At 35.8% G+C, this 15,690-nt stretch overlaps 1 protein-coding gene across 1 annotated transcript in view; it reads right to left on the reverse strand.

The window, feature by feature from the left end:
* The window catches only part of LOC135082523 (serine/threonine-protein phosphatase alpha-2 isoform), a 62,094-nt gene extending 46,582 nt beyond the window's left edge, over window positions 1–15,512 (reverse strand). Inside the window, exons 1-4 of the mRNA XM_063977323.1 lie at window positions 15,268–15,512; window positions 14,980–15,111; window positions 13,640–13,856; window positions 6,724–6,812 (exon numbers count right to left, since the gene is read on the reverse strand). Of these exons, the coding sequence (XP_063833393.1) occupies window positions 6,724–6,812; window positions 13,640–13,856; window positions 14,980–15,111; window positions 15,268–15,328 (499 nt within the window). The 5' untranslated portion in view covers window positions 15,329–15,512. The remainder of the gene's footprint in view (window positions 1–6,723; window positions 6,813–13,639; window positions 13,857–14,979; window positions 15,112–15,267) is intronic.
* Window positions 15,513–15,690: the final 178 nt, after the last annotated feature.

The raw sequence follows: 15,690 nt of genomic DNA on the forward strand, positions 1-15,690 counted from the left end.
ATGTATCGTATAATATTATGCCATAGTTTTTTTATAGGCTTGAAATTTATTGAAATCTAATTTAGTAACCCTGTGGTACAAATTATCGAACCGGTTGGCTAAATTGGACCGAAGCTCTGAACTCGTACTTCGTTGATTTGTGCTAAATATACAACAATCATGTTAATTAATACTTATGAAATAGTAAGTTGAATAATGTATCTTTTATTATATACCATGGACATTAGCAAAAACAAAAGAAAACTATGTGTAAAATAGGATTGAAAAAAACTGGTCCAAATTAGCGGACTCTCCCTTATATCGGAATTAATCATTCAAAACAGTCTGAATCATCTCAATCATCCTTCATAATATATGGAAGTATTTCGATCCAAATACACATAATACATACCTAATCTAATTTTATGTTTCCTTGTGGATTACTCAAGGGCCGCCACTGGACCCATGCTTACAAAACCTTCGGGTTTCACCTTGCAAGCCACGTGATGTTTCGGGCACGTTTTAGTCTTAAAATACTCAGGTTACTTTCAGAATTTGAACCTTTTTGGACACAATACAATTTAATACTAAAAATATCTTACTAATTTAAAGGAAAAAATTGTGATATCGACTGGTCAAATCATCAAAGCAAGTGGCAACCTATTTAAAATAACAGGCTGTCAAGTAGAACGAAAATATTTTCGTCGAAGAAAACCCGATATCTGTAGCTCTACTTAAATTACAAACGATATAGGTCAGCGACAATATAGAGGCACTTCTAACGTCCTCGAGAGCTTCGAAAATATCGAAATAAAACGGATTGTCCTGGAGTTTCATTTGGGACGATATACACAAGTATGAGAAGTAGGCTCGTTAGTATTATCAGGCCTGTTCATCTCCGCGAGTTTACATCGAAAACAAAACACGCACGATGGCCCACCTACAGGATACTATTCGACAAGGCCTCACATACGAGCGAACATTGACTCACGCACGCGTATTCTTGTGTATGATGGAAGAAAATAAAGAAAATGGTGTACTAAATACTGTGCAGTATCTAACTGCCTAAATAGTAATAAAAACAAAGAATGTAATTTTTTAAGTTGCCTCAAGACACTGAGAGGTAAATAAGTAGTTAATATTATTCATGATAATTCATGCTAAATCCTGTATTCCTTCCGCCATTTTCCGCAGTTTGGCACCTCACGTCACATCATTTTACCGAAGTCAGCCCTATAGCTTCGGCGCAGTGCCGATCACTGACGTTTGTCAACAAAATGGTGCTTGACTCTTGAGACAGGCTAAATTACACCATATTGTTAAATGACATTGAGCATACATTTTTTTAAATACCTTCGCGAAGTAAAACTTCTGTACGTAGTACTTATTATTATTCTGTGGTATTATCCTCAATTTTGACTTTTAGTAGGCTAGAGATATTCATTCACGTTACGGTGATGGAGAATTCGTAGTTCTATTGATGGTCACAAAATCAACTGTTTTTTTTGATAAGTTTACGCTCAAGCGTTCCCATTGCGAGCACATTTTGCCTAATTTCATCAGTTCGAAATAGTTATCCGAGAAATAAAGATTACTGGTAAGTTTATGAGCCACAATTTATCAGAAACCTGTGATACCATAAGATTTAAGTGGACAGATAGATTCCTAATCAGTAATGAGTGAATTTCCGCAGCAAGCGGTGATACAGGTCCAAACCTGACTGATACGTCTATTCAGTGACAAATATTTCACAAATAAATACCAGGATGGTCACATTTTCCAAAGAATAATAATAAGAGAGCCTACTCTATCATCTCTTTATTGTATTAAAAGGATCGCCCAAACCAATTGGAGCGTATATTCCGTTACAAGGTTAGGTACTTGATATTCGGTCCCTCGTGGTAAGCCTAAATTATTTTCGGTGGCAAAGGGCACAGTCTTCATGCGATCGAAGCCGTAAAATTGGTTATGCGAAAGCCTTCATGAATTAATTTTAGAGAAATACGAAACAGGTGGAGATATAAATTAAGGTTTTATTGGAAAAAATGGGTCAAATGACTAGACGGCAAGGGAATTGGAGCGAGACATTCTAGCCAAGGGACCTCCGACCTCTTCAGACCCTAATTTTATTAATGTTTCTATTGAATCGAGACCATTTTGGAAGGATTTGGAAGTCCCAATTTTTTTGCAACCAGTAGATGGAAACAAATACCCAAAGATTAGAATGTGTAGAATGCTTTGGGGAAGAGAGGAGGCCTACAGGCCATACATACATGTATGTTTAATAATAAAATTATTGCGCATATGATGATAAATTCAAGCAATCGTGCAAGATCTGTTTTACCCAAACGGCCTTGCACGACCGTTAACTTAATGCCTAACATTTAACATTCTAATCTCAATAGGATAGTTATTAAATAAACTACTTCCCTGTATCTAACTTAACATTATTTTAACGTGAACCTTTACTAGAATTCCGCGAGAGCATAAGTACAAGGAAATTGTTGAAAACGGAATATTTGTTAAAATGCGAGGCCAAACTTTAGATACTGGGAAAAACCAGCTGAAATCTAATGCTGCCATTTTTCCCCGTGGCAGTTACTGATAACAACAAACAGACAACTGCTCATCAGAAGTAAACATTTAGCATTGTGATCGCTGTTATTTCAAAGGTAATAAAAGTGACTAAAGTAACAATTACACTTGAAATGCCGTTGCTATAATTTAAAACAATGCTAAAAATACGATTACGAATTGTAAACCACGTAAATAGGTGCAAATTTTTTCGACGAAACGGTGAATTTAGTGAGCAAAATAACTTTTTTACTACTCTTCTAACTACTTTCTACATGCGATCTCCCAGAAGTTAGTTATAGCATTTGATGCAACAGATTGCAAAACAGGTCATCGACCGAGGCAGACGCGTTTTCACTGCAGTGTTTTAGCGTACACGTTGCCATGGTGATCGCAATGCAGAAAGCATGTACCGGCAATAGCACATACACATTTTTGTCGCAAAGTCGCACCAATTAGAAGTACCTACAAACGATTCAGCAATGTTTGGTGGAAAATAATAAGAAAATAGATTTCCACAAAGAACGGGAGAGCGGTGCCCGCAAAAATCATAACCTTAATCGGTATAAATTCCTGCCAAAAGGCAGCGTAGATTGGCCCAAACTTTTCGCCAACACAAATCGTTTGAGATCGTTAACAATACGGTTAGTTGTACACCTGCGCTCACGCATAACAGCCATTGTAGTTGCGACAAAACCATTTGAAGAGCAAGAGTAATTTTGAAGCGGGTTTGGGCACTATGATGTAGATAAAGATTAACGATAAAGTTTAGAATGTTCGTTATACAATTTAGAACTTGCCAAATTTTCTAAACCACTTCTATTTAATCCTCTTTGAAGTTAGAGGATGGATCTTGTAAAATTTTCACGTTTAAAACCTTTCTATCAGGATTTCTCTACATGTAACGAAAATAAACAACATAATTCAAATTATATCTTTGATATGTAGCTCTACAACACCATGACGTACGCATTTTGCTTATCTATCGCTGAACGTGTTTTCGTACGCATGCACTTTGTAGCTTTTAGACGCGGCATTTAAAAATATGGAATATGCTATGGCGAATTGTAAATGTAGAAAGGTTCTACAGACACTCTGTCTGTAAAACCAAATTCATCTACGTTCACTCTTCTGTGATACGTATAGTTACCGGTTTAATAAGCTTTTATGGATTCTGCAGGCAACTGACTTTCAAATACTTCTCCGGTTAAAAATATGTATTTCCGTATCACGATCGCTGTCATCAAAATAGATGACATAAATATGCAAAGCGATTCGGAACTTCGGAAGTCGTCGACATTTCACGACTTTCGCTTTTATATGAATAATGCAGTAATAATGTGTAGGATCGAGCCAATTAGAAGCTTCGTTAATTATAAAGAGATGCTGATATCGTTACTCATTGTCCTGCGCGGCGTGAAAATATGAAATCACAATTCGTTAGCGTCAATCGTACGACAGAATGTTGACACAACGTCAATTCTAATAATGAATTGTTTCAAATAATTAATGTTATTTCTGTCAAACAGTGATTTTCGCTGTGACGAAAAGAGCTTTTGCGTTAAATATGTTATCAGGTTTTAATTTTTGTTTAGTAGCTATAAAATTACAGACTTACGTCCGTATTCACAAACATAACTATGAGGTCTCACAGTGCGCGTGGACACGTGTCACCTGTACACACGAACCAATAGAACACGAGCTCTATTCAAAGCTGTGCGTTCGATTTGCTGCTTCATATAAGCAAGCATCGTTTGTGAATACGGGCGTTATTCAATACCCGAGTACTTTAGGACCCAAGTAATTTGATTAAACAACGACCACGTCAAACGTTTTATACGTTCGCGTTGATTTCTGAACCGAATATGCGCAATCAAAGAGAATCCCAAAAAAGTTTGGGTTCAACGCGACATCGTATCAATACCCTCGCAAAATTAATTAAAACCGAAGGACACAGCCGAGGTCCGAGGGCAAACAAACGAGCCCTAGCCTTTAATAATAATATTGGTATCAAATATAGCATCGGCAATACGACCTTCGCATTGCGTTGGGCGAATATCGTTTATACGTACGATAAAGTATATTTATCTCGTGATGTTGAGATACAAAGTGTTACAGCGAAACGATAGCAGATAAAAAAAGATAGAGAAAAGAATTTGAGCTAAACAAAGGTAATGTAAACCAAAATGGATGATCAATCAAAAGATACACCGTGTTAGAAAACGTGACTGATATGAATGGCAAGTAATGTGAATGATATCTATAGAAAAAAGGTTTTATACATTTATATGGTTCAACTTTATGGTAGTTATTACAAACGATATGTATTAATAAAAATAAACGATGTAATGCCTATAATGATTCCACGAAATGAGAATAACGAAAATGTTTTGTGAAATTAAGCTTATGCCTAATAATAGAAGCCCAAGGCTTTAACAAAGGGTCTGTTTTTGCTTGGGATCTTTATCATTAATTTCATCTACAGAGAGCAAACATTAATAAAACTCGGGTCAAACACCTCACACAATATAATAGACGTAAACGCTGTTGGATATGTAGTCGGACGGTATATTTTCAATCGTCCAACTAACGTGTTCAGTAGTGTATTAGTGCATCGGCAATTTTGCCCACTTAACGCTTCGATGGACGGCTAATCAAATGAATCATCGAACATCGTACCTAAACACCGAACAAGGGCATGAAAAATTAGCGAGCATTTTTAACAAGGCCCATTTGTGTATATGACATGTACTGGAGCGATAACTGCGCATAACATTAGCATAAGGAATACTAAAGGAGCAAATAATGATCCTTGGGCGACACCAAAGAAAATGATTGTGGTTTTGTTTCACAAACGTTCACAATAAGAGATTTTTAGGGTATAGTAGTTGCACAAGTATGGCTATAATAAGAAATCTTCAGGGTACAAGCAGAGAAAAAAAGTACCGAATTATTAGATACTGAATGCTTATCTGAAATCAATAAGTGTAATTTATTGGCATTTTTGATGAACGACGTCAGTACACGGGTATCGTAACATGCGAGGGTTTCGTAAGCCGCCTGATTTATTGCATTTTCTAACAATTTCAAAGAGTTTTTACCGACACGCATTGTAGGCATCGTACATTTGAACAAAAGAGTGGATTTCGGTTACGGATGGATCTCTCTATCCTTAGTCATCAATTTACTTTAGATTTTCCTGTGAAAAAATCTCGTATCGTCGGTTTCTGTCTAACAACAGGGGACTTACATTTTTGCAAACCAAACCTATTTTTAAACAATTGCATGGTTGGATGGTTTAGAAATAAACCACCCTCCATAGTACTCTACTCCATTAAGAAACCGGTAGAGTAGCTACGCACTTGGCAGTTAAATATCCCAGGAGGAACCAGCCTCATGGTCTTAACCAAGATAATTTCAAAGAGAAAATTACAAACTCAAAAAACGTAGTATCTAAGTATTTCTTAATTGGTTTTTTGGCGTGTCTATTGATTTATGATCGTAATGAGTTTTAAAATCAAATAGAAAGACAATTTAATAGACGACTCAGTGCCACGAAATAGTTTTCAAACGTAATTGACTATACTGATCGATCGCTCCCCGGAAAAAAATATTTGGACACGTTCAAATAAATTAACTTAATTGATATTAAATCTAAGGCTGAGATTGATTTCTTGTGATGTTTATTTTAAAACATCCGTTCGGAACTATCTAAGTCAGATGCTACAAAAATGTCTAAACGCACCTGTTTAAGCTCACGAGTACTGCTAAATTATTTAGATATCAACTATTATAACACAGTTTTGGGCATAAATACAATGGAAAGGATAGGTTCCATGTTATGGATATGATATGAACCACAGAGAAGACAGATGCCACTTTCGCACGGAATTCCATACGATTAAAATATATTATGTAGATATGTTGATGAAACATGTCCGTTCAAGGAATTACCGCCAATAACGCTTTTGTGAGAGTAGATTGAAGAGCTATTTTGAGATCCCTTTGAATAACTCTAAAAAACACTTTGTTATGTTGATAAGATAGTTTAAAATGCATCGCCTTTTGGATCCGCTGTCTTGCTACTAAATGAAAATTTAAACAGACAGTAGAAGAATCGTTGCCGTTACATTTTGAGCTTTATGATAATGGATTAAAAACTAGACTCACCTATCGCGGCTACTGGTAAGCAGTTGAAGCAGTCTGTGAACGTTTTCCATAACTTGATGTTGTACCTCCGTTTGCACTCGTCGTAGAACCTGTAGGAAGAAACGTAGACTTAGTAAAAACAAGTTTATATGATACAGTTCATACAGTCCATTACATAAACAGTAACTCATGTAAGTTGACTGTCTGTATGATAGAAAGATTTCGACAATGGAGTAGTGTAAAGATGTTCACATTATTAGAAGTTACTACATGATGAAAGGTAGTAAGGTTTCGGAAAAATGGGACAGAAACACCCGTGGATGTCATAGGGCGACTAATGGAAAAATATGCGACCATTAGGCCTCCTCCCCTATTCATCTGACCAGCATGGGAAGTGTAAGACAAATCCTACATTTACCTTTGGTAAAATGGAGAATTGGAGAGAGTATAAGTGCTCTTGTAGTGGAGACAATTTTGTAAAAGTATCTTTGTTTAAACTTTATTTAGGTATCCAGTTAGTAAAACGGTGACTGCAGTTTAAATTTATTTTAACCTACACTCATTGAAGTGTCAGTGAACGTTATCCCACAAATTAGTGTCAACTGCACAACTCCAGTCATGTCACTTGTGCGTTATAAAACAACACAACACTCGCACAATACATTACATAAGAACATAAATATTCATGATATACGACAAATGTTTGCGATAAAACGTGGAAACGTAAAAGACCCGTCGCTATGTATAAATGGTTCAAACTGTCTGTTTATGTAACTACATTTGCATATAATGGGCTAGGTTATGATGAACTGTGTCAACTTATCGGACGATTGTATGAACAAGTGTTCGTTGTTCGCATTTTTCTAATTATTGAGGGTAATTTAGTAGTTTGAAATATTGAGGTATGTAGGTGTAGGTAAAAAGTAAACTAAAGTTTTGTGAACTTTCAATCCTGTGTCCTCATTAACAGCTGGTCCTCAGACCTCGTAAAGGTGGCAGGAAGGCACTGGATGCAGGCCGCTACCAACCGGGCGATGTGGAAATTATTGGGGGAGGCCTATGTTCAGCTGGACGTCCTGTGGCTGAAATAATGATGATGATAATAAATCCTGTGTCTCTTTTATCAAAATTGAAATAGTTTGAAAAACAATTTAAATTACAAGAATTTCAAACATATTCTACTGGCGCAATCATGTTTAGTTTTCATTGCATTGGTATTCCAAACTTTGAAAGTGGAATCTTAAACACGGAGAATATATCAAAAGATAATTTAGCTCATCACATCGAGATTATTATAATGATAGTGAGAGACAAAATATGGCGTCGAATATTATAGTTCTTTGACCCCGACCGTCTGTGCGACAGATTATTTTATTGCTATATTGCCAAATCTTGGGCGACTTGCCTTGAGCTTATGCTTGGTAAAAGGCATTTTCCTTTTTAGGCATAGAAGTATCATAATTGAAGTGGTGAAGTGTAATAATTAACTTTTTTTTAAAAATATAACCGACTTCAAATGCGTGAACACAAAAAAAAAAACTAAAAATTAAAAAAATTTGATAATACCTATTCAACAAAAAAATAATCGTTCAAATTGGTTCATAATCGGCGGAGATATTGCGTATAAAAAAGTTCATGCCCAATTTTCCACCCTTGGGGGTTGTTTTTTTATTATTAAGTTTAAATGGGACCACCCTTGAGGTATTACCTATACGCCGAAAAAAGATTTGTTCAAATCGGTTCATAATTGACGGAGTTATCGCGTAACAAACATAGAAAAAAAACATACGGGTCGAATTGAGAACCTCCTCCTTTTTTGAAGTCGGTTGAAAATGTAGCATTATTCTAGCAGAAAACTCGATAGGCTCATCACTTGATGATGTTTATGAGAGTCTACGACAGGGAAGGAGAAAACTACCTAATGCATGCTCTCTATTTGCTTGCAATCCTACACATCCAGAAAAGGAGCTGCTATCTCGTGAAACACCCGAAAACCTGACCCGAACGAGACCAAAAATTACGGAAACCACATATAGTATTAGAGGAACACTTTAAGTTAGTATGAGTTTGGTACTTTTATGACCCAACTCAGCCAAGAAATAAAAAATATTCGCATCACCCGAAAGTATCAAACTTCAAAAGAGAAGGTCTCCTTTCGTTGATAAGTCATTGCACTTTGACCACACCACACACACACCAGTACAGCTTAACCAACCAACTTCATAATCCTTAATGACTCAAGCAGATCACTCGCAAAAAAGAGGAACAAACAAAGTATCAACTTGAAGTTAGATAAATTTATTTTATGCACAATGAGGAAGCTTTTGGCCTGCATCTCATCTGATAGAAAATGATAATCTGGCAAAGTAGAAGCGAACTTCATCCAGAAGCCTCAACCAAAAGAGTTGTCGATATTTACAACAAACAAAAATAAATTAAAATAACGCCAATGGATGGATATGGGTACTTTTGAAACGCATTTCACTATATCGTCGACCGCAATCAATATAGGACTCAAATGATTCATATGGCGTGAGTCATATGTGTTTACGGTGTAATCAGATGCACGCACCCAAGAAGGGCTGATCACATAACTGTGGTTTGTCTAAGGATGTTGCCTTCTACGGATTTTGAATCACATTCGGCCAAAACTTACAATGACGAGCAGAGATTTAGGTCCGTATGTCCTTCTAAAGTAATCAGTTAGCCCTAGCTAAGGCACAATACATGACTATTTTAGACCTACACAATACTTAATGGTATAGTACCTAAGTAATAATAATTAACTTTTTAAAAAAATAAAACCGACTTCAAATGCGTGAACACAAAAAAAAACTAAAAATTAAAAATATTGCGTATAAAAAAGTTCATCCCCAATTTTCCACCCTTGGGGGTGAAATATTTTCTTCAAATTCGCATGAAACCACCCTTTTGATAATACCTATTCAACAAAAAAATAATCGTTCAAATTGATTTATAATCGGCGGAGATATTGCGTATAAAAAAGTTCATCCCCAATTTTCCACCCTTGGGGGTTGTTTTTTCTATTATTAAATTTAAATGGGACCACCCTTGAGGTATTACCTATACGCCGAAAAAAGATTTGTTCAAATCGGTTCATAATTGGCGGAGTTATCGCGTAACAAACATAGAAAAAAAAAAAAAAAAAAAACATACGGGTCGAATTGAGAACCTCCTCCTTTTTTTTGAAGTCGGTTGAAAAGGGCTCCTGGGTTTGGCAGGCATTGTAATCTGCCGGTCTTTGTCACAAAGCCTTCGTAATGGTCAATAAACATCGCTATTTGCGGCACTTTTAGGGCTTTCGGAACCATGAACACCGACCTTCGTTCTTTCATTATTATTATGAGGCGATTGTTTTGCTTAGGTTTAGTATATTTGACTTATAAAACTACCACGTCAAGATAGGAAGACGCTTCTTAAAAAAATCCACGGAGTTACGGTATTGCTGACCAATAATCTCGGGATCTACCTAACCGATTTTGAAAATTCTTTCACCAATAGAAAGCCACATTATTGCAGAGTGTCATAGGTTATATAAAAAACCGAAAAATTCCACGCGGGCGAAGCCGCGGGCGGAAAGCTAGTCATAAATAAATTGAGTTTCAGAGCCTCTTATCAATCTGGCTAGACCTATTTCTGACTTTAGTACTGGAAATGGAAGATAATATGAAGAAGGTCGCTGAACTAAGCCAACAGAAAGGGTACATGAAAAACAGGCTCTACTAAACATGATAAAAGGTATTTGAGACATCACAGGATACAGTTACACAACCAAAAGGTCGGTGCAGTCCTGTTGTCCCCCCTGCTTGGCCCCCCTGGGGGAGCCAACAGGATTTCGAAATCCTGTTGTCCCCCCTGGCTAGGGGAGACAACAGGACTGGATTTTCAATCAATGATTTGAGGACTGTTGTCCCCCCTGGCAAACATTGAGTATTTAGAAGCCATATATTTTTATAACTTTTAAGATGAACTGAAAATGGAGTACCTGACTGAATGCCATACTTATTGCCAAACTAAATACCTAAACCTAAACTATATGTCAAATAATAATTAACATTTTGTTAACGAAAAAAATATAAGTAGTTGGTACCGGTACTATTTCTGAGTATTCCAAAATCTGCTTTACTTGCTTTTAAAAAAATCTTAATGAATTATCCCTACTAAATAATATTAAGTAAATGCGAAAAACTTTATCTGTCTGTCTGTTACGAATTCACGCCTAAACCATTGAACCGATTTTGATATTTGGTAAAGAGATAGTTTTGAGTCCCGGGAAAGGACGTGGGATAGTTTTTATGCCAGTTTTTGAAACAGGAAGGCGCTCTTATATTTTTTTCTGTGACAAACAAAATTTTACGCAGACAAAACCGTTGGCAATAGCTAAGTTAAAGGTATGCTATTCACATGTATAAAAAATATTATCTTCTGTAAAGTTTACTAAAAATCCGCTTAGTAGTTTTTAAATACGTGAAAGAGTTTCAAACATCCATACTCACAAACTTTGACATTTAATTTTATAATATTAGTAGATAGGACGCTAAAACTGCATAGTTTTAAATTAATCATAATATTCAACACTTGCTCAGTGATTCAACTAGCGGCCGCCCGCGACTTCGTATGCGTGGAGTCCGTTTTACCCCCTTATGTGTGGAATTTCGTAAAATCCTATTAAGTATATCCTTCGTATTATTTCATATCCTTAAATAAATAGTTAAATAAAATCCGTTCTTGGCAGATGTCTACACTCTATAAGGAACCTACCTGCCAAATTTCAAGTTTGTAGGTGTCAGTATCGGCACCAACACCTTATTTTTTTCGTTATCAAAATGGTAATTTTTATTTAACAAACGGTTATTCAGTTTGGCAGTTTGGCATTCAGTCAAGTACTTCCAGTATTTCAAAAATTATGGTATAAAAATATATGGCTTTTAAAATATCATGTTTGCCAGGGGGGACAACAGTCCTCAAATCATTGATTAAAAATCTAGTCCTGTTGTCTCCCCTAGCCAGGGGGGACAACAGGATTTCGAAATCCTGTTGGCTCCCCTAGGGGGGCCAACCAGGGGGGACAACAGGACTGCACCAAAAGGTCGATGCTATCGACCAAGCCCACAAAAGATAAAAATACTACGACAAATAGCGACTGAAATCGTGATGTTTGTATGATTCGTGACTACGTACGAAGGAAATATTATTAACACATTAACAACTCCATGAATGATATCGATACAGATTTAGAAAATTGATTTTACGTGAACTCACGTACGCACTAAGTACACAAGCTTAAAATTAACACATTTTGACCCCTCTAGGGAGTCTAGAGGCAATCGTTGCGCAATTACTAGATACCTACTATAATAATTTTTGTGGTAAGAAAAAATGGCTAGTAAAAATAGCAGTAAAGGTAGCAGGGAAGCGCTGGACGCAGGTCGCTACTAATCGATCAATGTGGAGTTAACCTTATGGCCCTAAAACTCAGACCAAAGACTGAGTCATATCAAGATAAAGCTGGTTTCTTTATGGATTTATGTGTCACAAAAATATGTATTGTGCTGTGGACTATACAGAATAAGCCTTCATGAAGTATTTACAAATATGAGATAAGCTACTTATCATCAACCTGATCCTAAGAGCAAGACTTATCTAAGCAAAGACAAGTTATAAATAACTCAGAATCTGCTTTAGAGCCATTTATAATAAAAGTAAGCTGGCTGTAGGGATTAATAAAGGAGCTAATGGTAAAATATGAAAGCAGTAAAGCTAGGATTTACCCATAAAGGTGATTCTTAGTTATTATTCTGCTATGTGGAGCATAACATGGTACGAAAAAGCTGAAAGAGCGACCATTTGTATGGAATAGAGGCACCAGCACCAGGCCTATCTCTTTGAGCGACACCAACGCCCCTATTCACAAACTATGCTTGCTTTATTCACAAACTATGCTTGCTTAAGTGAAGCAGCAAATCAAACGCACAGCGTTGAATAGAGCTCTGTGACTGGTTCGTGTGTCACTCTGGGCGTCCATGCGCACTGTGAGACCTCATAGTAATGTTTGTGAATATGGGCTTATGGGCGCAAAAGTCGAAACAGAAACGTGGTAAGCAGACCCTCAGATCGTGTATTTATCCTTTCAGTATTGGGTTAACTTTAGGTCGATAGTAACCATCAATTACCATAATTATTCTTTCAATATTTCGAGGGTCGTCCTAAAAAGGGAATGTAAACAAAAACAAACCCACAAAGGCAAGCCTGCGTGAACCGCGTGACGCGTGTTAAGCTCCCATGACGGACGCGACGGCTTTTTGTTGAAATTCGAAACTGGGGGCCTACTCTGCAAAACTAGTTGATGGTACACCGGACCATAGATTTTTGTTGCAAAATTCGAAACTGGGGGCCTACTCTGCAAAACTATTGTCGAAATCACATTGGAATAAATTTAATTATTGCAAAAATGCACCTTTATTAACTGTAACTGGGCCCTACTCTGCAAAACTAGTCGACAGTACAGCGGTCTACATTTTTGTTGCAAAATTGCATCTTTATCAAATACATTTAGGTGCAACGTTTAAATTGATGTGCTGGCATCTGTACATATTTTTGACTCAAATAGACTCTTAATTCACTCTATGGTAAGCCTGATAGATTTGGACATTTAAAGTACTTCTTTATAGGCCTTAAATACTATAAAAGAGGTATTATTGGTGATACAAATTTTTATACTTTATAATCAATATGTTTATCAAATCATAGTTTACTGATAAGCAGGATACCTAACTAAATTATGTAAATCTAATAAAACATAAATTGACTTTAGTGCAAAATGTGTCTAGGTCTTTACTTTACTTTGATACACATAGATTATGATATCAACATTATTGTCCTTCTAAAGTATAATAAAAAAATAAGATTGACTTACCCATAAATTCTGTTAATGCTAGCACACTCGTGGTTGCCCCGTAATAAGAAGAAGTTCTCTGGGTATTTGATCTTGTACGCAAGTAGCAGACATATAGTCTCCAACGACTGTTTGCCACGGTCTACGTAATCTCCGAGGAAGAGGTAGTTGGATTCCGGAGGGAAGCCTCCATATTCGAACAGCCTTAGTAAGTCGTAGTATTGTCCATGGATGTCACCTGCGGAGTGAAGATATTATGACGTAAACAATTTCTTAAATAAACAAGATTTTCAATAAACAAACGAATTAAAGTTGTTATATGTATTTGTATTCCTTGACAATAATAAATTATCATTTAAGATTTTCTACTAGATCTACTGCAGTATAAATGCTAAATAGCTCAACGAACATAATAACAAGAAAAATAGCACCCAGGTATGAAATTGTACAGAAAATACAAAGCATCTGATGCATTACATTTCTCTCAAGGTTTACGATGCCTATGCCATCTCCATTTGAGACAATGAAATGTTTATTAGGGAAGTAGTTTCCTTATTTCCTTTGCAATACAATAGTCATTAAAACAGCATTGTTTTGTACATTCTATATGCCTGTATGGTAGCATTGATTTATAAGTTTTCTTGTTCATAGTTAGGAATGAGTTACTTCCTGACTACTGTTAAACTGGCTTCATGGAGATTATAAAAAAATGGAGGAATAATCAGTTTCTTATAGATTTATGTTGTTTACTTATTTGTTTTGTTGGTGAAAAATCATTTTAAAAGTCATAAAATGTATAACTGATATAGGAATAAAGACACATGTTTTATTCAATAAATTCCTTATTACACCAATGATCATAATCATGATTCATTGACAATACTATACACAAAATCAGATATTATAATTTATCATTATAATTTAGTCGGTATTTTTTACTGTGTAAAAAGTTGTTAATCAAATAAGTAGGTGCTGATAATGAATGCAAGATAGGGTTTGAGATATGTCAAGAAAGTAAAAAAACAATGATTCATGCTATGACAACATGAGATACACAGTTGACTGAATACTGCTAGACCACACAGCTTATTTATTTATTATTTCAGTAAGCTTTTGTTTTAAAAAATGGAATGATACACAAACAAAACATTTTGTAAAATACTTCTACAAAAAATGCATGACAAACCTAGCCTAGCAGTTTTAAAATGCGTTCTCAGATACCCTCCTTCTCGAGGTGAATTTTCAAAAACCGTAACGTACGTTGTGCGACACCAATGCGAAGGGAAAGATGACGATTTCATATTTCGAAAGTGGACAGGAAATGCAGCGTTAATTTGAAGTATACTGGTTCGTTCACTTACCGCATATTTTTAGAGGAGCCTCCAACTCAAGTAATATCGGTTGCGACAAGAATATTTCCCGAGATTTTAAGCATAAACCTTTGATCTCAATTTCTGTTAACTGAACATTCATACCAGGCTTCTCGCCCCGTACTGAAAACAACCAAATAAAAACATGACACCGACACAATCAAAAACACCAAGTTTTCACTGAGTATTCGCACTATTTTTCACCAAATAAACACATATCACTATATTTCACAAAAAACACAAATATTTCAGTTTACATCGGAATTTATCAACATTTACCTTTTAGTAATTTTTTTATTACGTTATCGATGTTCAACTCATCTGTATCTCTGTCTGCCATTGGATATAATGTTTGTGCACGGAATATGACTAAATAGAATAAGTAAAAGAAGGAAGATTGTGAAGATATTTGCCGATTTATGAAAGGTACAACCTATTTCAATTCTCGGCTAAAATGAATTTCAATGGCGGAGACATAACTTACACACACAAACAAGGGAAACACATCATCAGTGTGCCCAGCTCTAAAGTAAAAAATACCACTTACCACAGCGTTGAAGTAAATAATTCTGTTTTTTTATCACTCAACAAAACAGATTTATCATATTGTAAGTAATTTCTGTATTAAAATTATGATTTAACACTATATTTTTAACATAAAAATCATGATAATTATTGTCTTGATATTAAACCAAGTATTAT

Source organism: Ostrinia nubilalis, chromosome 21, assembly GCF_963855985.1.
Source record: "Ostrinia nubilalis chromosome 21, ilOstNubi1.1, whole genome shotgun sequence".
NCBI lineage: Eukaryota > Metazoa > Arthropoda > Insecta > Lepidoptera > Crambidae > Ostrinia > Ostrinia nubilalis.